The sequence below is a fragment of the Enhydra lutris genome, unplaced genomic scaffold (genome assembly GCF_002288905.1).
Source record: "Enhydra lutris kenyoni isolate GAN:26980312 unplaced genomic scaffold, ASM228890v2 scaffoldscaffold17, whole genome shotgun sequence".
Classification (NCBI taxonomy): domain Eukaryota; kingdom Metazoa; phylum Chordata; class Mammalia; order Carnivora; family Mustelidae; genus Enhydra; species Enhydra lutris.
Genome location: NW_019154101.1, coordinates 22643031 through 22666269, shown reverse-complemented (window position 1 = coordinate 22666269; position 23239 = coordinate 22643031). Strand labels below are relative to the sequence as shown.

At 36.6% G+C, this 23239-nt stretch overlaps 1 protein-coding gene across 6 annotated transcripts in view; it reads left to right on the top strand.

The window, feature by feature from the left end:
* LOC111147617 (protein tyrosine phosphatase, receptor type K) overlaps positions 1-23239 on the top strand; it is a 556451-nt gene that overhangs the window by 493513 nt on the left and 39699 nt on the right. For 5 of the 6 annotated variants that reach the window (XM_022503779.1, XM_022503782.1, XM_022503783.1 and 2 more), the window contains exon 14: positions 22346-22484. In XM_022503779.1, the coding sequence (XP_022359487.1) occupies positions 22346-22484 (139 nt within the window). The remainder of the gene's footprint in view (positions 1-22345; positions 22485-23239) is intronic. The other variant, XM_022503780.1, reaches the window with a different exon arrangement.

Here is a 23239-nt window from a genome sequence, read left to right as displayed (position 1 = left end):
ATGAGATCATGACCTGAGCCAAAACCAAGAGTTGGATGTTCAACTGACTGAGCCATCCAGTGATGGTGCCCCAACACATGATATTATTATTAATAATTTATTGAATATATTTACAGATATTTTCCCCAAATTATACTTGATTTTCCAGATTTCAGTCTTTGCCTTGCCTCTCCTTTTTCCTTGCTTCTGCTGATCCCACTACTCCATTCACTATAAAGAAGAGGAGTTCAATATTTTTAATGCAGAAAATTGTGTAGAGGATAGGATTTTATAAGTTTTTCATCTCAGAGCATGTTCGTTGATGCAGTGATGTCAAGTAGCTAAGCTGAGACAGGATTCCACACCTAATCTACCAAGTGTGTGTGTCAACTTTGTAAAAGAGCAAAATATTCTTTGAAAAAGCTTGGCTTTCTATACTCCCCAAGTAGGAAAACCTATGGGGCGTGGGGAGTGAGAAAAGAAGCACACTCATAAAATCTAAGGCTTAGTGAATTCCATGAGAAAGAGCAAATTCACACAGAAGCCAATGGAAAAGGATTGATCGTCATCATCCAAGAAAGGTAAGTCTTCTAGAGAATACTAAGGACTGGAAGCCAGGCTGTGTGATCCAGTAGGACAAATAGGGGACAGCATCTGAGAGATCCTCAGGGATCTCTTCAGAACATACACAGGTTTGTCTGTCTCTCATCAGCTAGAAGTCCTTGACAATAGCAGGACTCACTGGGAGTGAGGTGCTTAGAAAGGAATTCAAAGCAGTCATGGGAGAAGTAAATGAACAGTACATTCAGTGAGTTTGAAGGTAACTGAAAAAGTAAATAAACCAAAGGTCAAAGAAAAATGAAGCCACTTGTTTGGAGGCTGCTGAGAATTAGATGTTAAGGGAAGAAACGGAAGAGACCAGAGGTTGGGATGGCAAAAACCCCCAATTTAAAAATTGGTTGCAGTAGAATATGAAACAGGGATGAAGGAGGAAAAGATACTGTTCAGAGTATGGGAGAGCTGAAGGCTCCACTGATGGGCATCAGGGAAATAGTGAGAAAAGATTAAGTAGCCTATTTCCATTTATACTGTGAAATCCTTTCCCATAGAGCGGCATGCAGATTGTTGGTGGTTAAAACGCTAATGTAAGTGAGGAATTTAGAGGTCAGATATTTCCTGGATCCCTAGCCATACTGGAGAGTGCAGGTGTTAGTGTGTGCTCACAAAAAAGAAAGATAGGGAAAGTACAGTAAACAAAACTTTAGGAGCTTTCTTTAAGATTATCTCATTTAATACTTAGAATAGGTATGGAAGAATATTATTGTTTATTTTATAGATAAAGAAACTGAGATTCAAAGATGTTATGTAACTTCCCCAAGTCCATATAATCAGTGAATGGTGACCTCAGAAACCCTTGCTCTTCCGAAAACTCCATCCTGCCTTTTTTAGGCCATGATTTCAAGCACAGAGAAGAAATAGGACCAATAAGTACATAGGAATATAAGAAGAGGCAAGTGAGATTGAAGGAGTGGGAAAGGCTTCACTGAACAAATTGAAATTTCTCTACCAAAAGGATCCTGTTTAGACAAAGGAAGGGCTTTGGCTATTCAAAAAAAAAAAAAAAAAAAAAAAAAGTTCATTATCTAAAAGTAGACAAAATGTAGTCGGTTAGAGAGTCTTGGATGTAAGTGTTTGCTAGATGTTTTGATTAGGAAATCGTGAAATATAGTCCACACTCAGATCATTTTAGACTATCAAGAACCATTGAAAAATGTGGTTCCTGTCTCTTCAGCCAAGGCCAAAAGATATTTTTAGGATTAAAAACCCAATCTCAAATTCTAAAACATTTATTAATAATTTAGACTTTAAATTATCCTGGAAAAGCTGGAACTCAAATAAAATCATTTTTTAATCTGGCTCCTCTGTGCAATATTAAGGCAGTCTTTAATTTAGTAAATAAACACCTGTGAAAATTGCAGTGCAACCTCTATTAATATGATTTAAAACATGCGTGTGTTCTCCTGAGATATACCAGATTAATGAATTATCCAGGCCTTGGTGGAAAATGACCTGCTAAAAATGAAAGTGGAATTCATAACTAAAAGCAGCCCTAAAAGCAGCTAATCTTAACCCTTCATTTTACAAATAAGGAAAGTATAAATAGGTTAAAAGATAAGTCATACTTATTATTTTAGATCACACTACATCCTTCTAACTTGAGCGCTGTTAAAGGTTTGGTTTCTATTTCTTTCTCTAATATTTCAAATTATAGTACATTCAAATGCATATTTTTTTCCCTGTTTGCACTTTGAATGGCATGTTTGGATGACTGGCCTAGATCTGGCATTCTGAGTTCTATGCCAACAAAAATGTCAAGTGCATTTATTTGCCTTTTAATTACATGCACTGCCCGGATTTTAATATTACGCATTTTTCCCTGAAGGAGAGACTCTTCTGATCCTGTAGTTTATAGGAGAAAAAAAATCACTGACATTATCATGAAGCTTTTTTTTTTTTTTTTACCAAACATCTCCAGATACCTGTATTTATCATTTTATAAACATCTTAATTTAATATTCAAATTTGGTTGTTCCATAGACTACTTTGCTATAAACCCCATATATGGATATGTAATCCAGCATCATTAGTTTTAACTTACTCCTTTGACTTTTCAGTAAGCCTCAGCTCAACCTCTTTTAGTCTTAATAGGTCATTCCTGCTTGGATGTCCCGCATGTACTAATCACTATATGGAAGATATAGTTCCTCATCATTTATAGTTTCCCTTTCCTGTACCTTCAGTATAAATGTGGGCCTGGGTTAGGGCATTATGTTATTTGTCTTTTTTTTTTTTCTTCCTCAAGTTAATTTTTACTGCTCTATTGTGTTTTAATTTAAAGTCCTCTTTAGACCCCATATGGGACTTGAACTCACAAGCCCAAGATCAAGAGTCACCTCCTCTACCAAATGAACCAGCCAGGGGCCCTTACTACTCTACTGTTATTCTCTGATCTCCTTTATTACTTTCAAAAAGATTTTTTTTAATCAACTAGACATCTTCATAATCTCTGAACTCACTTTAATGCCTACAACATAGGCACTCAAAGTATTTGCTATTGATAGGCTACAGCCTTCATCATCTCAATAAAAACCACATCATCCACCTCCATGTTTCTTTTGGATAGGTCTTCCCTCACCTTCAAACCTGAAAAGGTCACTGTGATGCTCTATCTCATTCCCTACTTTAATTTTTGGCATGGAACTTCTCACTGTCAGGTGCTCGTTTACTTATGCATCATTTGCTTCACAACACAAGGATGCAAACTGCATGAGAGTAGAGATGTTGTCTGTCTTGTTCAGTGACGTTTAATCAGAGCCTAGAAATGAACAGAGAACATGCCAGGAACAACAAATAATTTATTGGTGAAAGGAAGGAAACCCATGCCTTCTTCATGGATTTGAGATGGGTCATGGAATATATTTTATAATTTTATTTTTTTAAAAAGCCCTTATAACTTCCTCTAAGAATACTCCCAGATTGCATCCATCCATCTATATACCCATCTCTGATATTTATAGGAAAGGTTTGATCCAACTACCAATTTATTTGTATTTCTATCTCTCCAACTTTGTTTCTTTTTGTTAAGTAGTGGTTGAGGTTGAGACCTCTCCTGTATCGTTCTCTGAGAAGACAGTGGTAAAAAATATTCCTAACTAGGTGGCTAACCACATTGCTCCCAAGTAAAATTGCCAAATGGGGGTCAGGAAGCATGGGCTATATTTTTATTGTGTCAATAACTAATACCATGACCATGAAAAAGGTGTGTACTTCCTCTGAGTTTTTTATCTAAGAAGTTGTTTTTATCTAAAAGTTGGACTTTGGGGGCACCTGGATGGCTCAGTCCGTTAAGTGTCTGCCTTCGGCCCAGGTCATGATCCCAGAATCCTGGGATCGGGTCCACATTGGGCTCCTTGCTCATCAGGAAGACTGCTTTTCCCTCTCCCTCTGTATGCTGATCCCCCTTCCTGTGCGCCTTCTCTCTCTGTGTGTAACAAATAAACAAATAAAATCCTAAAAAAAAAAAAAAAAATGGGTAAAATAAAATTAAAGTTGGACTTTGGGGCACCTGGGTGGCTCAATCATTAAATGTCTGCCTTTGCTTCAGGTCATGATCCCAGGGTCCTGGGATTGAGCCCAGCATTGGGTTCCCTGCTCAGTGGGAAGCCTGCTTCTCCCTCTCCCACGCTCCCTGCTTGTGTTCCCTCTCTTGCTGTCTCTCTCTCTGTCAAAGGAATAAATATAATCTTTTAAAAGTAAAAATAAAAAAATAAAAGTTGGACTTTGATGTTGAACAATTCTAAGAAATGTTTTAGGGCGTCAACAAACTAGATATGATTTCATCTCCCTCAGAGTCCCACCTGTACCTCTTTGGAACTTGCCATATTCTGCTACTAAGTACAATTATGTAAGTGCTTGGCTGCACTTCTAGATTATACATGCTCTGAAGGAGGAGCATTTGTTCCTCTTTCTGGTTTTTAGCCTAGTACAATCTTTTTACCCCCAAGGTATTCAACAAATATGTGATAAATGATGAATGGTAACAGTAATATCTCTGTATTTTTAGAAATTAGACTTCTCTCCATTAGCTGTTTATTTGAACTCATACTAATTATAGTTTAAAAATATTTGCAATCCAATTTTACATATCGGTTATGGGCAAATAATTAACTGTTGTTTTAGAGATGAGAGGGTAATTAAGGATTAAGGTCTTGAGTAAGCTCTAAAGAAAAAACATAAAATCCCATGGTCTGACTTCCATTTTTGGAAATTTAGATTTGGAAAAAGGATTTTATCTGACTTTGATTATTTTTACCCTAACACTTACTGAGGCCTTATTAATTACCCAGGTATTATCCTAAGTATTTTATGTATTTTAACATGTTTAGACTTTCTGTCAGCCTAGAATATATGTATCTTTATCATTTCCATTGTACAAATAAGAAAATGAAGGAACACAGTGGTTAAGTAGCTTACTTAAGGCCCCCGAACTAGTACGTGGCAGACCTGGAACTCCAACCCGGATTAGTGGTTTTGTTACTACAAAAATACTTAATGCCACCTGATTAGAGTATCCCTTATCACTATCTTTTCCAGATATTGAAGTTCCATAACAATTTCTGCTATGTAGAACAGTTTGTTTTAAAGCATAATTATAGATTTCATAAATTAATTCATTTAACCTTAGCGTTAATGTATTTTTTCAAAAATGTTAAAACTTTAAACATGCTTTTATGCTATATGATACATGCTTTTATGTAGGCGGTACTCTTTGACAAATGAACATTTTTGTTATTCATTCGTTAAACTAAACTGCTGGTCACTGTAAATCGCTGGACATAAGAGATGAATGCGATTATATCTGCCCTCAATTAGCTTCTAATCTAGCATATTTTGTAGATCTATTAAAAAATATTTGCAATCCAATTTTACATATGGGTTAAGGGCAAATAATTAACTGTTGTTTTAGAGATGAGAGGGTAGTTAAGGATTAAGGTCTTGAGTAAGCTCTAAAGAAAAAACATAAAATCCCATGGTCTGACTTCCATTTTTGGAAATCTGGCAGGTGAGGTGCTCTGAAGGGGTCTGCAGAACAGCCTACCTAGGTAGGACACATCTTTAGGTACATTACCAGCCTCACAGTACCTAGGAGAGGTCTCTAAGGACTAAGTATTCTGCTTCTGTCCCCCACACAAAAAAGTAGATGCATGGAGGTAAGAACAGTGAGCAATAGGCACAAAGAAAGGTTGGTAGTCCTTGAAGGGATGCTGAAGCTATATTGCCCTTGAAACACAGGTGCTTGGGCTGGTAATAAGAGGGTTGCCTAGCCTGAACTCTCATATAGAGCTGATACTCTTGAGGAGAGCAGAGATGGTCTGATTCCTGTGGTCCCTCATGGTTACTGGGCAGAAGGTGATGCAGGTTCTTTTGTAGATGAAAGAATGATCAATTTAGGCCTGCGGGATTCCCACAGACTAACATAAAGCCATTAACTCACAACCAAAGGTCACCAAGCATTCCTGGAAGTAATTCACTGTGAGTGTTAGCAGAAGCAACAGATCTGCATCCTCAAAGGACCGCAGAAATTGTGATTGTCCCATTCAGAATACAAAAGAGTGGTGTACAAACCACTCAGAGAGGCAAAGTGCAAATCATGAAGTTTAGCAATAAGCTATTAAGAGTAACTAAACCAAGAACAATTTGCAAATAGCCCAATGGAACTTTTAAGAAGCAAAAGCACAAATTGTTCGAATTTTAAAAACTCTTTGGATGGACTACAGAGCACTTTTGACAGAAGTGTAAAGATAATTAATCAGCTGAACTTTAATCCAAAGAAGCTGCAGCAAAGTGTAAAGACCAGCCAAGGTGCTCAAGAAGAGGACAAGGCCTGGGAACATGCCCATCATGTAACGTTTTATAAAGCTGTGGTCATTAAAACCATGTCATATCAGTCCAGAATAAATATATTGCCTCTTACAAAATAATGGAAAATCCAGAAACTGAATTCATGCATTTATGTAATTAGAATATAGGACAGAACTGGATTGTAGATGACTAGATAAATTAAAAAATTGTCCACAGATAACTGAATACTTATTTGTATTTGGATTGATTGGAGGGCTAGACCTAGTCTATTCAGAAAGCAATTTCAGATGGATGCAGGATTAAGTAGGAAGTGCATAGTTTTAAAACTTTTAGAGAAAGAGATTATTTCTATGAATTCAAATAAATTATTGATTTGTTTGACTTCATTAATACTAAGAACTGCTATTCATCAGGCTGTCATAAATAAAGTAAAAGGAAAACCACCCCATAGAAAGTATGTGTAACACGTAACTGACAAAAGATTATTATCCATACACAAAATATTTTCCATAAACAAGAAAAGATGAAAACTAAGTATAAAAATATGAGCCAAAGTTTTGCACCATGCAAAGAGAAGAAATAGGTATAAATATTTCAAATAAGTATCCCAAAAGATAATTTCTTTTTTTCAAAAGATAATTTCAATAGTCAAATGCATATGAGATGTCAGTCTCTACCACTAAATTGGCAAAAAATCATGAAATGTGGTAATACAAAGTGTTAAGATGTAATTTAAATGGAGTTTATGTAAATGGCTGGTGGGTATATAATTGGGTCATGATTTAACATTATCTTGTAAAGCTGAATATTTGCAAGCATATAATAGTTGCAGTCCAAATCTGCTGGATACAACCCAGGGGGCCACAGTTTGCCAAACCCTGAAATAGATAGAGGAGTATTTGGGGAAGGGCTGCTACTTTTGTATGATTAGGGGTATGTGATAGCCTAAAGGAGTTGAGTTGTCAGTAGATGAGATGGAAAAGGTTGATTAGAGCCTTAAAGGCTTTATTTATGTTGTACCAAGAACTTCTGCCTTTCCTCTTCCATGGAAAGCAGTTTAAAAAGTCATTTAGTCACATTTGCATTTGAGAAAACTCATTCTTGTGGCATTAGAAAGGATAAATCTGAGGAGGCCTTTAAGGAGAGAAGAAAGGCTTCATGAAAAAGCAAGACAGCTGGGTCTTGTGTAAGACACTGAAAAAATGGAATGGAGAATTAAGGACAGACTCCAGACATAACTTAGCAGATAGATTTAAACATGTTTAAGAAAGAGAAAACACTAAGGCTCTATTTTACCCAGTTGAATAAATTTAACTGAATGGAAAGCTTAATGAAAAATTCATATGTAAAATATTTGACCTTCATTAAGTTGTTGTGAAGCAAAAAATATTGAACATGTTTTTTAGCTTCAAGTACCTTTCTAAAATGTGATATTTTATTACTTTTTTAAAAAGAATTTCTATCATTTCTTCAGGATTTTATGTAAAACTTAAACTGTGGTTTTAAAATTTTTTAAAAAGTAGAGAATCAAAGACTACAAGATGTCATGTGTAAGCAGTGTGAAATGAATTTTAAATCTTTGCAATGTTATTCTGTACTTTTATTTCATAGTTATTTAAAGGCTTCATAGACTTCTAAACTATTATTTTCCACATTAGAAATTTTCAGGTAATATCCACACCTTAATTAAACAAAAATAAACCATATTTTAGTTAACGGTTAAAAGAAAATACATACTATATCTGTTTTCGTTTTCCACCTGTATAAAACTCCAGTAGACCCTGTTTTTTATTGCCAACCCCCTGAGACTGGACAGGTTTCATAAGATCATATGACATGATGAAGCAATAGGACTTCAAAGAATCATGGAGTTAAATAATGCACGCTTCAAGATGCCTGTAAGGCTAAGAAGTCCACTGTAGCAGACTGTTTAATTGATAACATGTACTTGACAAAACTCACCATTACTTATTTATACAGTAGACTGTTAAGATTTTAAAAAACTGTTTTCTAGTCCTGTCAGTTCCCCTATTCATAATTTTTAATTTTTTTTGTGTGATGGACCCAATGGGCTGACATCTGGGCCATCTACACCCAGGGTGGCAGGACCTCTGTTACTACTATTAGTACCAGTGTTCCACATTTTATAGGAACTTTTCCCATCACTGTGTCACTTGATACTCTTAAAAGCTAGTATGATATAGCTACTGTTATTTTTATTTTATAGGTAAAATATTAACTCACAGATGCCAACTTACTCATTGTTGTACAACAAGTAAGAGAAGGAGCTGAGAGTTAAAATAGGGCCTTACTGATGTAAGTTTCTTGTACCTCCCATGACTGAAATTTCCTACGCTTTGGTTTGGTGGTAGATGGTGTCAGATGGTAGAAACAGTTTACTTTGTGTATGTATAGTCGCCAACAGAGGGGTTAGAAATTTCTAGAAACAATTCAGAAGCATATGCTGGCATCCAAAACCAGATTATGCATATCAATCAAATCTATCCTTGTTTTTTAGGAAAACAAGCAATTTTCTATGTGTCAGTATAAGCTACCATAAGCAGCCTTACTGTTGTTCTTTTACTTACTCAACCAGTGCTTTGTACTGCTGCTGCTTTCCAGACCCTACTAGAAATGCAATGCTAAGGAAAACAAACATGGTTCCTGCTTTCATGGGCTTTATCTTAATAGGAGTGGGAAGCCACTGGCAGGTTCTCATCATTGGAGTGACGTGATATAGTTGAAGTCACAGATGCACTATGAGCTACACCATGAGCTAATGTGGAACAGGCAGAGTGCAGTCGGGGAGACATAATAGGTGACTGCTCTGTAAATTGGGTGAGATGTGATGTTGACCTGACTTAAGGTAGTAGCAGTGGAGATGGGAAAAGTAAGCACAAGAGATATTTAGGAAATAGCAGTACTCTAACTGTATGAGAAAGAAAAGTGTAGTAATCAGTCATCTGTCCTGTTTGCCCAGGACAACTCCGTTTTTTGCCTTTGTCCTATCATAATTATTAATAGTATCCCCTTTTACTTTCAAAAGCATCTCAGTTTGGTTGATAAAGATGTGTTGATCCTGGAAATAAGAGAAAGATTCAAGAATTTTGCTCAGGTTTTTGGCTTGAACACCTGTGTGGATAGTTGTGCCATATACTGAAAGAGGGTTCATTGGAGGTGAAAGTGGTATGGGGAGGAGACTAGTTCAGAATGGGTACTGTGTGTCTAAAGTAACTGTCTTAATTGAAGTGAAGGCGTTTAACAAGAACCAGATGACTACAGGGGTCAGGAGCTCAGCTTGGAACCCTGACTCATGGTTAGAGATACTTGATTTGGGAGTGATCAGCATGGATGGCACCTGAAATGATGGCAGTGGATGAATTCACCAAGCCAGAAAGCGTGAAGAGGCCCATTTCCCCAGGGGAACTCAAAGCAACATCTATTTTTAAGGGAGGCAAAGAGGGGCTCACATAGGAGATCTGGAAAAGAAAGGTCAAGGTCATATGAAAGCTGGGAGATGAACAGGTAATTGGAAGCTCAAGGAAAGGAGAGAGACTAATGTCAGATTCTATCAAGAGCTCACGTACGATGAGAAAACTATACATTGAACTCAGTAACTAGTAAGTCACCAGCGACATTGGTGATAGTGAGTTGGTGACATTGTGAGACACAAGCTTGATTATAAATAGCATTTATTTTCTTTCCATTTTTTAAATTTAATTAATTAACATATAGAGTATTATTTATTTCAGAGATAAAGTTCAGTGATTCATCTGTCTTATTTAACACCCAGTTCTCAATCACATCACATGCCTTCCTTAATGCCCATCACCCAGTTAGTTACCCCATTCCCTACCCCCATCCCTCCAACAACCCTCATTTTATTTCCTGAGATTTAAGAGTCTCTTATGGTTTGTCTCCCTCTCTGATTTCATTTTGTTTTATTTTTTCCTCCCTTCCCCTATGGTCTTCTGTTTTGTTTCTTAAATTCCACATATGAGTGATATAATATGATAGTGGTCTTTCTATGATTGACTTATTCTGCTTAACATAATACCCTCTAGTTCCATCCACATCATTGCAAATGGCAAGATTTCATTTTTTTGATGGCTGGGAGTATTCCATTGTATGTATGTATGTATGTATGTGTGTGTGTATATGTATATATATATATATATATATATATACACACACATATATATATCGCATCTTCTTTATCCATTCATCTGTCGATGGACGTCTGGACTCTTTCCATAGTTTGGCTGTTGTGGACATTGCTGCTATAAACATTAGAGTGCAGGTGCCCCTTCAGATCATGACATTTATATCTTTGGGGAAAATAGTAGTGCAATTGCTGGGTATAGGGTACCTCTATTTTTAACTTCTTGAGTTAAAAATACTGTTTTCCAGAGTGGCTGTACCAGCTTTCATTCTGACCAACAATGTAAAAGTGCTCTCCTTTCTACACAACCTCCCCAACATTTGTTGTTTCCTGACTTGTTAATTTTAGCCATTCTTACCAATGTGAGGTGGTACCTCATTGTGCTTTTGATTTCTACTTGTCTGATGCCAAATTATGTTGAGCATTTCTTCAAGTGTCTGTTGGACATTTGTATGTGTTCATTGGAGAAGTGTCTGTTCATGTCTTCTGCCTTGATTAGATTATTTGTTCCTGGGGTGTTGAATTTGATAAGTTCTTTATAGATTTTGGATTCTAGCCCTTTATCTGATAAAACATTTCCACATACCTTCCCCCATTCTCTTAGTTGTCTTTTGGTTTAACCTATTGTTTCCTTTGTTGTGCAGAAGCTTTTTATTTTGATGAAGTCCCAATAGTTCATTTTTGCCCTTGTTTCCCTTGCCTTTGCAGACTTGTCTAGCAAGAAGTTGCTGCAGCCAAGGTCAAAGAGGTTGCTGCCTGTGTTCTCCTCTAGAATTTTGATGGATTCCTCTCTCACATTTTGGTCTTTCATCCCTTTTTTTAGTCTATTTCTGTGTATAGTATAAAAAAATGGTCTAGTTTCATTGTTCAGCATGTGGCTGTCCAATTTTCCCAACACCATTTGTTGAAGAGACTTTTTTCCATTGGATATTCTTTCCTGCTTTGTCGAAGATTAGTTGACCACAGAGCTGAGGGTCCATTTCTGGGTTCTCTATTCTGTTCCATTGATCGGTGTGTCTGTTTTTGTGCCAGTACCATACTGTCTTTGTGATTATAGCTTTGTAATAGAGCTTGAAGTCTGGAATTGTGATGCTACTAGCTTTAGTTTTCCTTTTCAACATTCCTTTCGCTATTTGAGGTCTTTTCTGGTTCCATACAAATTTTGGGGTTATTGGTTCCAGCTCTGTGAAAAATGTTCATGGTATATTGATAGGGATTGAGTTGAATGTCTAGATTGCTCTAGGTAGCATGGACATTTTAACAATATTTGTTCTTCCAATCCATGAGCATGGAACATTTTTCTATATCTTTGTGTCTTCCTCTGTTTCTTTCATGAATATTTCTTTGTGTCTTCCTCTGTTTCTTTCATGAATATTCTTAGTTTTCAATGTGCAGATCCTTTGCCTCTTCCTAGGTATCTTATGGTTTTTGGTACAATTGAAGTGGAATTGATTCCTTAATTTCTCTTTCTTCCATCTCACTGTTATTATATAGAAATGCAACTGATTTCTATGCATTGATTTTATTTCCTGCCACATTGCTGAATTCCTGTATGAGTTCTAGCAATTTGGGGATGGAGTGATTCAGGTTTTCCGCATAGAGTATCATGTCATCTGTGAAGAGTGAGAGTTTGACTTCTTTGCCAATTCAATCTAGCCTTTTATTTCTTTTTGTTGTCTGACTGCTGAAGCTAGGATTTCTAGTACAATGTTGAACAACAGTGGTGAGAATGGATATCCCTCCCATCTGCGTTCCTGACATTAAGGGAAAAGCTCTCAGTTTTCCCCCATTGAGAATGATATTCTCTGTGGGCTTTTCATAGATGGTTTTTATGATATTAGTATGTTCCCTCTACCCCTATACCGTGAAGAGTTTCAATCAAGAAAGGATGATGTATTTGGTCACATGCTTCTTCTGCATCTATTGTGAGGATCATATGGTTTTTGTCCTTTCTTTTATTAATGTAGTGTGTATCACATAGATTGATTTGTGGACGTTGAACTACCCTTGAAGCCCAGGAATAAATCCCACTTGGTTGGGGTAGCTAATCCTTTTGATGTACTGTCGGATCCTATTGGCTATTATCTTGGTGAGAATTATGGCGTCCATGTTCATCAGGGATATTGGTGTGCAATTCTCCTTTTTGGTTGGATCTTTGTTGGTCTTGGAATCAAGGTAATGCTGGCCTTATAGAATGAGTTTGGGGTTTTCCTTCCATTTCTATTTTTTGAAACAGCTTCAGAAGAATAGCTATTAATTCTTCTTCACATGTTTGGTAAAATTCCTGTGGGAAGCCATCTGGCCCTGGACTCTTTATTGGGAGATTTTTTATTTCTGCTTCAGTTTCTTTGCTGGTTATGAGTATGTTCAGGTTTTCTATTTCTTCCTGTTTCAGTTTTGGTAGTTTATAAGTTTCAAGGAATCACACATTTCTTCCAGATTGCCTAATTTGTTGGCATATAGTTGCTCATACTATAATTGTTCATGTTTCCTTGGTTGTGATCTCCTCTCTTTCCCTCATGATTTTATTTATTTGGGTCCTTTCTCTTTTCTTTTTGGTAAGTCTGGCCAGAGGTTTATAGATCTTATTAATTCTTTCAGAAAACAGTCTTCTACTTTTGTTGATCTGTTCTACTCTTCTTTTGGTTTCTATTTCATTGATTTCTGCTCTAGTCTTCATTAATTCTCTCCTGCTGGGTTTAAGCTTTATTTGCTGTTCTTTCTCCAGCTCCTTAAGGTGTAAGATTAGGTTGTGTATTTGAGAACTTTCTTGTTTCTTGGGAGAGGCTTATATTACTATATACTTCCCTCTTAGGACCACCTTTCCTGCATCCCAAGGGTTTCAGACAGTTGTATTTTCATTTTCATTTGTTTCCATGATTTTTTAAAAATTTTCTTTAATTTCCTGGTTGACCCATTCATTCTTTAGTAGAATGCTCTTTAGCCTCCATGTATTTGGGTTCTTTCCAACTTTCCTCTTGTGATTGAGTTCTAGCTTCAGAGCATTGTGGTCTGAAAATATGCAGGGAATGATCCCAATCTTTTGGTACCAGTTGAGACTTGATTTGTGACCCAGTATGTGATCTATTCTGAAGAATGTTCTGTGTGCACTCAAGAAGAATGTGTATTCTGTTGCTTTAGGATAGAATGCTCTGAATATATCTGTAAAGTCCATCTGATCCAGTGTGTCTTTCAAAACCCTTATTTCCTTGTTGATCTTCTTAGATGGTCTGTCCATTGCAGTGAATGGGTTGTTAAAGTCCCCTACTATTATTTTATTTTTATCAATGTGTTTGTTTAATTTTATCATTAATTGGTTTATGTAATTGGCTGCTCCCATGTTAGGAACACAAATATTTACAATTGTTAGATCTTCTTGTTGGAGAGACCCTTTAATTATGATATAGTGTCCTTCCTCATCTCTTATTACAATCTTTGGTTTAAAATCTAATATGTGTGATTTAAGGATTGCTACCCCAGCTTTCTTTCGATGTCCATTAGCATGATAAATTGTTTTCCACTCTCTCACTTTCAATTTGGAGCTGTCTTTGGACCTAAAATGAGTCTCTTGTAGACAGCATATCTATGGGTCTTGCTTTTTTTAATCCATTTTTTTAAAGATTTTATTTTTATTTATTTAATTGACATACAGAGATAACAAATAGGCAGAGAGGCAGACAGAGAGAGGGGGGATGCAGGCTCCCTGCTGAGCAGAGAACCCAATGTGGGGCTCGATATCAGGCCCTAGGATCATGACCTGAGCCGAAGACAGAGGCTTTAACCCACTGAGCCACCCAGGCACCCTTTTTATCCATTTTGATACCCTGTGTCTTTTGATTGGGGCATTTAGCCCATTTACATTCAGAGTAACTATGAAAGGTATGAATTTAGTGCCACTTTATTACCCACAAAATAATTGTTGCTGTATATTGTCTCTGTTCCTTCCTGGTATATGTTACTTTTGGGCTCTCCCTTCATTTCAAGTATTCTCTTTAATATTTCTTGTCGGTCTTGTTTAGTGTTCATGAATTCCTTTAGTTTCTGTTTGTCCTGGAAGCTCTTTATCTCTCCTTTATTTTGAATGACAGCCTTGCTGAATAAAGTATTCTTGGCTGCATATTTTTCTCATTTGGCACCCTGAATATATCATGCCAGTTCTTTCTGGCCTGCCAAGTCTCTGTAGATAGGTCTGCTGCCAGTCTAAAGTTTCTACACTTGTAGCTTAAGGATCTCTTGTCCCAAGCTGCTTTCAGGAATTTTTCTGTGTCTCTGAAATTTACAAGCTTCACTGTTATATGTTAAGGCATTGACCTATTTTTATTGGTTTTAAGGGGGTTCTCTGTGCCTGCTGGACTCGAATGCCTGTTCCTTCCCCAGATTAGGGAAGTTCTCAGCTATAATTTTCTCAAATAGACCTTCTTCCTCTTTCTCTCTTTCCTCTTCTGAGATCCCAATTATTCTAATATTGTTTTGCTTTATGGTATCATTTATCTCTCAAATTCTCCCCTTATGATCCAGTAGTTGTTTATCTCTCTTTCTCTCAGCTTCCTCATTCTTCATCATTTTGTCTTCTGTATCCCTAATTCTCTCTACTGCCTCATTTATCCTGGCAGTTAGAGCCTCCATTTTTATTGCATCTCATTAATAGCCTTTTGATTTCAACCTGATTAGATTTTAGTTCTTTTATTTCTCCAGAAAGAAATTCTCTACTGTACTCTATGATTTTTTCAAGTCCAACTAGTATCTTTATAATCATTTTTCTGAACTCTAGTTCTGACATCTTATTTATATCCATACTGATTCGGTACCTCACAGTCAGTACTGCCTCTTGTTCTCTTTTCTGAGGTGAATTTTTCTGTCTTGTCATTGTGTCCAGAGAAGAGTAGATGAAGGAGAGCACAAGATATTAAAACAGCAACAACGACCCCAAAGGAATATACAGGAAACTAATCAGAAGAGATCTGAAACAGAAAATAAAATAAAAAAAAAAAATCAGAGAGAGAATATAATCAGACAGGTGAACAGGTCAGAGCAATACACTAGATCCTGGGTGTATTTTGGTCTGTTAGAAAACCAGATCCCAAAATTGTAAGGAAAGAAAAACTTCCATATACAAAAATAAAATTTAAATACAATGTAAGGATAGAATGTAACTGTAAGAAAGAAAATTTAAAAAGATTTCCAAAAGTTAATTAAATAAGAAATTGAAAAGGAAAAAAGAAAAAAAATGTAAACTGGAAGACTAAAGAACCACGAGGAAGATAAACATGAATTCCATATACTATTTTCCCCTAGCGCTGGAGTTTTGCAGTTCTATGTGATTGGTAAACTTGGTCTTAGCTGGATGTTCTTGCTGATCTTCTGGGGGTGGGACCTGTTGCACTGATTCTCAAGTGTCTTTGTCTGAGGCGGAACTACACTACCCTTGCCAGGGGCCAGGCTAAGTAATCTGCTCAGGATTGCTCTACATGGGTTTTATTCCCTGAAAGCTTTCTGCACTGCTTTAGACCATGAGAATAAAAATGGCAGCATCTGATCTCCAGTCCCAGAGCCAAAAGCTCAGGGCCCTACTCCTTAGTACACCCTCACAGAAAAGCAGTCAGTCACTTCTGCACTTTTGTCTCTGTCCACACTCAGTGCTTACCCAGCCTGGGACTGAGCTGGGTGACACATGACACTGACACATGACCCATTTGGAGTCTCCAAACCCTAAAGACTCCTGCAGCAGGCACCCACGCAGGCCTTCCCATGGAGGGAGGGGGGCTCACCCCAGTTCTGCCACTTACTGGGCCCCTAATAAGAGAGGGGTCACCTGACCATGCCATGGTTTGTGATTTATGGCAATCCCGAGTTGAAAGTCCACTCCAGGGCTCACTGATTGCAGCTGGCTTCCCCACTCCAATGCCTGGGAACTCTGCCACACTCAGGTACCTCAGTCTTCCTGTGAACCCAGGGATCCTGAGACCAGACTGTCCCACCTAGTATTCCACCCCTGCTTAGCCACCTGTGTGCCTTTCAGGCAGGGACATCTGTCACTGGAGCAGACTTCTAAAAGTTCCAATATTGTGCTCTGCTGCTATACCACTTCCAAGTGGCTGGGAAATGGAGGCTCCCTCCTCTATACTTTATCATCTGATATATTCCCTCGGATTCACCTCTCTGCACCTCCTACCTTGCAAAAAGCAGTCTCTTTTTCATTTGTAGAATTGCAGCAATTCTTTTCTTAGATCTCTGGTTGAGTTCACAGATGTTCAGCATGATTTGGTAACTATCTAGTTGAATTTCAGGGACCAGACAAAACTTAGGTCCCTTACTCCTCTGCCATCTTCCTCCCTTTGATTATAGCATTTAAATTAATGAGTGAGAAGTGAATGTAAACAATCTTCAGAATTAAAACTGAGAAGGAAAGAAAGCACTAATGAAATACCTGGAGAATTTGTGGAATTTACAGGATAATGGTGCCTCTAAAGCTGTTATGAGATCACCGGATATATTGAACTTAGAGGCTTCCACCTCTAATACATCATGAAAATGGAAGACTGTTTTTTATGACCACAGCTTTTAAATTTAGGTAAATTTGTATATTTTGGTGGTATTTGTATATTTTTTAATCTAAATTTTTTACCTAAAGTTTTTAGGTAAATTATTTCTACATAGTGGGAGGAAGGACACAATTTTATGAGGTCACTTTAACTATTTTGAAAAAAAACTGCAGCACATAAATTTGCTCAATTAAAAGGAAATACTCCTTTAGTTCTTTCTCACTGTCCAAAGAATTATGCCGCCTTTGGCTTCAGAACAATGAGACTTTTCTAATATTCTTTGACAGATAAAAAAGGTAAAGATTTATGGCAAAGGAAAGCATTTCTGAAAGAGGTGTTCCACATCGCCTTTGTGTATGTGCATAAATTATAAACAGGGCTCAAGGGTTCAGTCACTATAATAGCTTTTTGCTCTCTTGAAGAAAATAGAAAATGCTCACTTAGGGGTTATTCTGTATTTCCATTAATGAATCTTCTAAGCTTGAATGATTTTAAATAGGATATTTATGTTCCTTGGTTCTAGTAGGCCAAGAACTTAGAAAAAAATATGTGTGATTAAAGTCTCTAAAGTAATAAATTTATGTGGACATTTAATAAAAAATACTGGTAACAATAGTAATAGTAAATGTCACAGCTAAAGATTTTTAAGGGGGATTCACAATCAAGGGAAAACAGACACCAAATCATATGTTCCTGGAGAATTTGATTAGTCTTCTTCTTCTTTTTTTTTTTTTTAAAGATTTTATTTATTTATTTGTCAGAGAGAGGGAGAGAGAGCAAGCACAGGCAGACAGAATGGCAGGCAGAGGCAGAGGGAGAAGCAGGCTCCCCAGTGAGCAAGGAGCCCAATGTGGGACTCGATCCCAGGACGCTGGGATCATGACCTGAGCCGAAGGCAGCTGCTTAACCAACTGAGCCACCCAGGCGTCCCTGATTAGTCTTCTATACTCAAGTTTAATAATGATGTTGAAGCTTTGATGAGCAATTCTGCACCAGAGTTGTAATCATGACAGGCAAGCACCCTTACTTAACCCAAATGAATGAACTTGGTGTTTTTTTCTTAAGCTGTTTGGGAAAAATTAATTGAAGTCCAGTGTTTAACAAAGACATATAGACTATGACTTTAAAATAGCAATATTGTTTTACATAATAGGTTATAAAAGTTTCATTACTTTATACCCAGAATACACTTACTTGCAAGGCTATCAGTGTCTTTAGTCAGAAATTTACTTTTATATTTGGCTTTTTGTTTCTGAAAATATGTTTAGATTAACTCATCAGCAAATCTGTTTAATAAGACTTATAAGAATTCTTCCATCTCTGAATTTGAGATTATTTACCCATCATCTTTATGTCAGTTTTGTTATTATTAAACCCAGCTAGTATTTCAGTTGATTAACAATAAGTGTATTTTTGGTTTCAGAGGTAGAGTTAGGCGATTCATCAATTGTATGTAATATCCAGTGCTCATTACATCATGTACCCTCCTTAATGCCCGTCACCCACTTACCGCATCCCCCCACTTCCCACCCCTCCAGCCACCCTCAGTTTGTTTCCTAGAGTTAAGAGTCTCTTATGGTTTTTCTCCCTCTCTGATTTTATCATATTTTATTTTTCCCCTCCTTTCCTCTATGCTCCTGTTTTGTTTCTTAAATTCCACATATGAAGGAAATCATATAATTGTCTCTTCTCTGATTGACTTATTTCACTTACCATAGCTCTATCCACATCTTTGCAAATGGCAAATTTCATTTTTTTGATGGCTGAGTAATATTTCATTATTTGTATACATGCATGCGTGTCTTCTTTATCCGTTCATCTGTCAATGGACAGTGGGCTCTTTTCATAGTTTGGCTATTGTGGACAATGCTGCTATAAACATTGGGGTACAGTGCCCCTTCAGATCACATTTGTATCTTTGGGGTAAATACCCAGTGGTGCAATTGCTGAGTCATAGGGTAGCTTTATTTTTAACTTCTTGAGGAACCTACATACTGTTTTTTAGAGTGGCTGCACCAGTTTGCATTCCCACCAGCAGTGTAAGAGGGTTCCCCTTTTTCTGCATCCTCACCCACATTTGTTGTTTCCTGTCTTGCTAATTTTAGCCATTCTGACTGTAAACCCAGCAAGTGTTAAGGCTGCCTGTTAAGGGGCACCTGGGTGGCTCAGTGGTTTAAAGCCTCTGCCTTCGGCTCAGGTCATGATCCCAGGGTCCTGGGATCGAGCCCCGCATCAGGCTGTTTGCCCAGCGGGGAGCCTGCTTCCTCCTCTCTCTCTCTTCCTGCCTCTCTGCCTACTTGTGATCTCTGTCTGTCAAATAAATAAATAAAAATCTTAAAAAAAAAAAAAAAAAGACTGCCTGTTAATACTTCAGGATTGAAGTTTGTATTTGCATCTGCATATATTCTGAGATTTTTCTGGTAGGCTTAGCAGTTCTAAAGATTTTTAGGAGATATATGCTCCTTATGGCATAATATCTTTAGAAAAATAGCTCATAACTATATTTGTTGAACTAAAATGGTGTATTAAATATATACTAACCTCACTGAACAAGAATTGCTCTTTCAAAGAGTTTCACAAACATTTAATTCTGTGAGATATGTCAAATCACAAAGCCATCATCATTACCTTCTGAAAGGCAAGCATAACCTAGAACCTATTGAGAATAAGCATTAATTAATGAATAATGGTGATTTGTTATATGCACTGAAGTTTTCTCCTGGAGAATTCTACATCATTCTGTCTCCCTATTTGAAGCTATTTAAACCAATCTACTTGAGAATTACAATCAACATATATCCTCTTTACCTTTATATCCAACTTTGAGATATATTCCACCTATTTTCATACTCATATATGTACTATATTTCTAAAATTATTCTTGGGAAAGAAGAGATCTGCAATATATTTAATACATGCCTTGATGAAATGAACCATAATGTATAGTTTGAAATGTGGTAAGCATTGAACTACCTCGATTCATAATTAATGAGATTGGAAATTTCCTGAAGCCTGGATATATGGAAAGTGTCATGTCAGAAAGGAAAACTCCCTTGCTTACCAGAAGAAACAAGCTGAAGACTTACTTTTCCTACTTGAGAATAACAGTTATGAAATATGGAACCATGGGGAGGTTTTATCCTCTCCAATTGAAATCAGATAAACTAAGATAGTTATAGTGAATTGTTCTACAAAGTAAAATGTTTCTCTAACACTTTTCCTCAAACTGTGTTTCCTACTGGTTTTATTTTAAATTACCATTTTATGAAATGATATTGATATTAGATATATTAGTTATTTTTAATTTCCTACTTGGAAAAATTAAAAAATTACTAATCTTGTGTCCATCTCTTTTGGGGAGAAACTGTGGCTGGTCGGGAAAGTGGAACAGATATTGAGATGTGCAGATACACAGAACTTGGAATCAAAGCATAGGGAGGGAGTTTGGAAGCCAAGATAGAGACACTAAAGACAGAATTAAAATATAGAACAATAGGTCATTTTTGAAGGAATTTATAAATTATCCATTGGAAAGGTATGAGGTTAATTTAGGGGTTTGTTTGTTCACTCAGCCACCATCTCCTCATGCTGTTGTGGATGCTTTAAGGCAGTTTCCCAAAGTACCTAATTCTGAGAGTCACCCATACTCTTGTCACCCAGATTCTTAATAGGAGGGACCATGGATCTGGAAACATTGAGAAATGCTGTTTTAGAAGATGGAAGATGTGTTAGGTTTTGTTACTATACTTGAGCAATTTATAATCTATTCTTGTGTCTCTAAACCTCAATTTTGGTAGTTGCAAAATGTAAAATACTTTTCTTGCCAGTTTTCAAGGTTAATAAGGTAAAAGGAGAATAGCTTCAGAAGGTTAGTGAAACTTGTAAAATGACTACTAATGTTTATGCTTTTGATTGTGTATATATCTGAGGGATGGGAGTGGCTTTGAGAAAGAGGGAAAGTTAGAGGTATAATGAATGAATAAAGAAGATGTGTGAGTGCATATATATACAATGGAATATTATTCAGCCACCAAAAAGAATGAAGTTTTGCCATTTGTAATGAAGTGAATGGAGCTAGAGTGTATTATGCTAAGCAAAACAAGTCAGAGAAGGACAAATACCATATGATTTCACTCATGTGGAATTTAAGAAACAAAATAGATGAACATATATGGGGGAAGGGGGAATAAAGAGAGGGAGGCAAACCATAAGACACTCTAAACTATAGGGAATAAACAGGGTTGCTGTAGGGAGGTGGGCAGAAGAGGAGCTAAATGGGTGATGGGTATTAAGGAGGGCACTTGTTGTGGGGCACTTGGGTGGCTCAGTTGATTAAGCGTCCTTCTCTTGGTCTCAGCTCAGGTCTTAATCTCACGGTTGTGAGATCAAGGCCTGTGTTGGACCCAATGCTGGGCATGAAGCCTACTTTAAAAAAGGGGGGTGAGGGCACTTGTTGTGATGAACCACTAAATTCTACTCCTGAAACCAATATTACACTATATGTTAACTAGCTAGAATTTAAATAAAAAAGAAATTGTGGGGGGGGGGGAGAAGTTTTTTTTGAAATAAAGAATTTTTAAAATAAAAATAAAACAACTTTTTATCTTTTCAAAGTTCAGTTTTCCAAGTTTATCATCTGGGTTTTATTTTTAAAGAGAATGTGAAATGTTGCTTGATGTATTTGTTTTTCTTTTCCTCCAAACCAACTATTCCTTTCAAATCATTTATATCAAATCAAACCTGACACCTCCACTACTTAGAAAAGGCATTACTTCACCTAACCTCTTGTGTCCCAGCCAAGAGCTATTGACATCTACCGTGAAGGGCCAAGCACAGCACCAAGTGCTTGAGTTCAGAAGTGTTTGCTAAATGGGCCAGCAAACAAATGAATCCTAAATCTGACACCATCTCTTTCCGTGTCCTAGGCTAAAAATCTTGTGTCTGACTTTTACAGACATTTGGAGAAAAGTAGTTCACCATTCCCTTTGATAGTCTTTTCTAGGTTTTGTTTTATTTTTATGTGATAACAAAATTCCTATTCAGAAGGCTTTATTTCCCCTTATCTCCACCCTAAATTCCTTATGCTGTAGTTCAGCATGCTTTTGTATTTATATATCCAGGTTTTTTATTCAAATAAAATAAAACAATTTCTCTTTTTATAGTAATTTTTGAATGAAACTAATTTCCACTTCTGTGATAATTAGCTGCTTTCGGTAACTTATTTTTTAAATTCCTTTAGCAGCAGCAACAGAAGAACCAGAAGTGATTCCAGACCCAGCCAAGCAGACAGACAGAGTGGTGAAAATAGCAGGAATAAGTGCTGGAATTCTGGTGTTCATCCTCCTCCTCCTAGTTGTCATACTAATTGTAAAAAAAAGGTAAGACCTGATTTTGTTCTGTCCCATTCACCTACCATTTATGTCAGTAGTTTTCAAATACTGTTTTATTTCTCTGATCTCTTTTGAAATAGAACGAACAAGAAGAATTGAATTTTGACAATGTTGCCAGCATCTGAGTCTATTTCTCATGGTTTTTAAATAAATTCCTATCAGTTCCTTGCAGTTTGATTTTGAATATAAAGGTATATTTTTCATCAAGTTAACTTTGAAATTAATGTATGAATTTAAATTTCTCAGATGCAGAGAAACTTGAGATACTCATTTCTTACATTTTGAAATGTTATTTACTAATAATGGCAAAAGTATTTATTATGATACTTGGATTATGGTCTGTGAATTAGTTTGTACTCTTTCTCTATTTTTCTAAATGTTGGCTACATGTAAGAGATGAGAAGAATCTAAATATTATTTTGTGAAATTGTATATTAAATATTTGCTGACTAGATATTTCAGCACATTAATATGAAGAGTCTTTTCTTTTTTTAATTGAACATCAATCTTTTATACAATATCAACCAATACCGCCATCTCCTGGAATTCTATGAAGATATTAAGACCTACTGGAATTTAAACTAAACTCTATTCAGGAGATTAAAGTATACTCCTGCTGAAAAACATTTCAAAGTATACAGTCCTTATAACTTGAACTTCTTTCCATTCTATAAAATGTCAGTATCTGTAAGGCATATCTTAGAAACTGATACAACTCTCCTATCGTTCCAATCATACGTTTT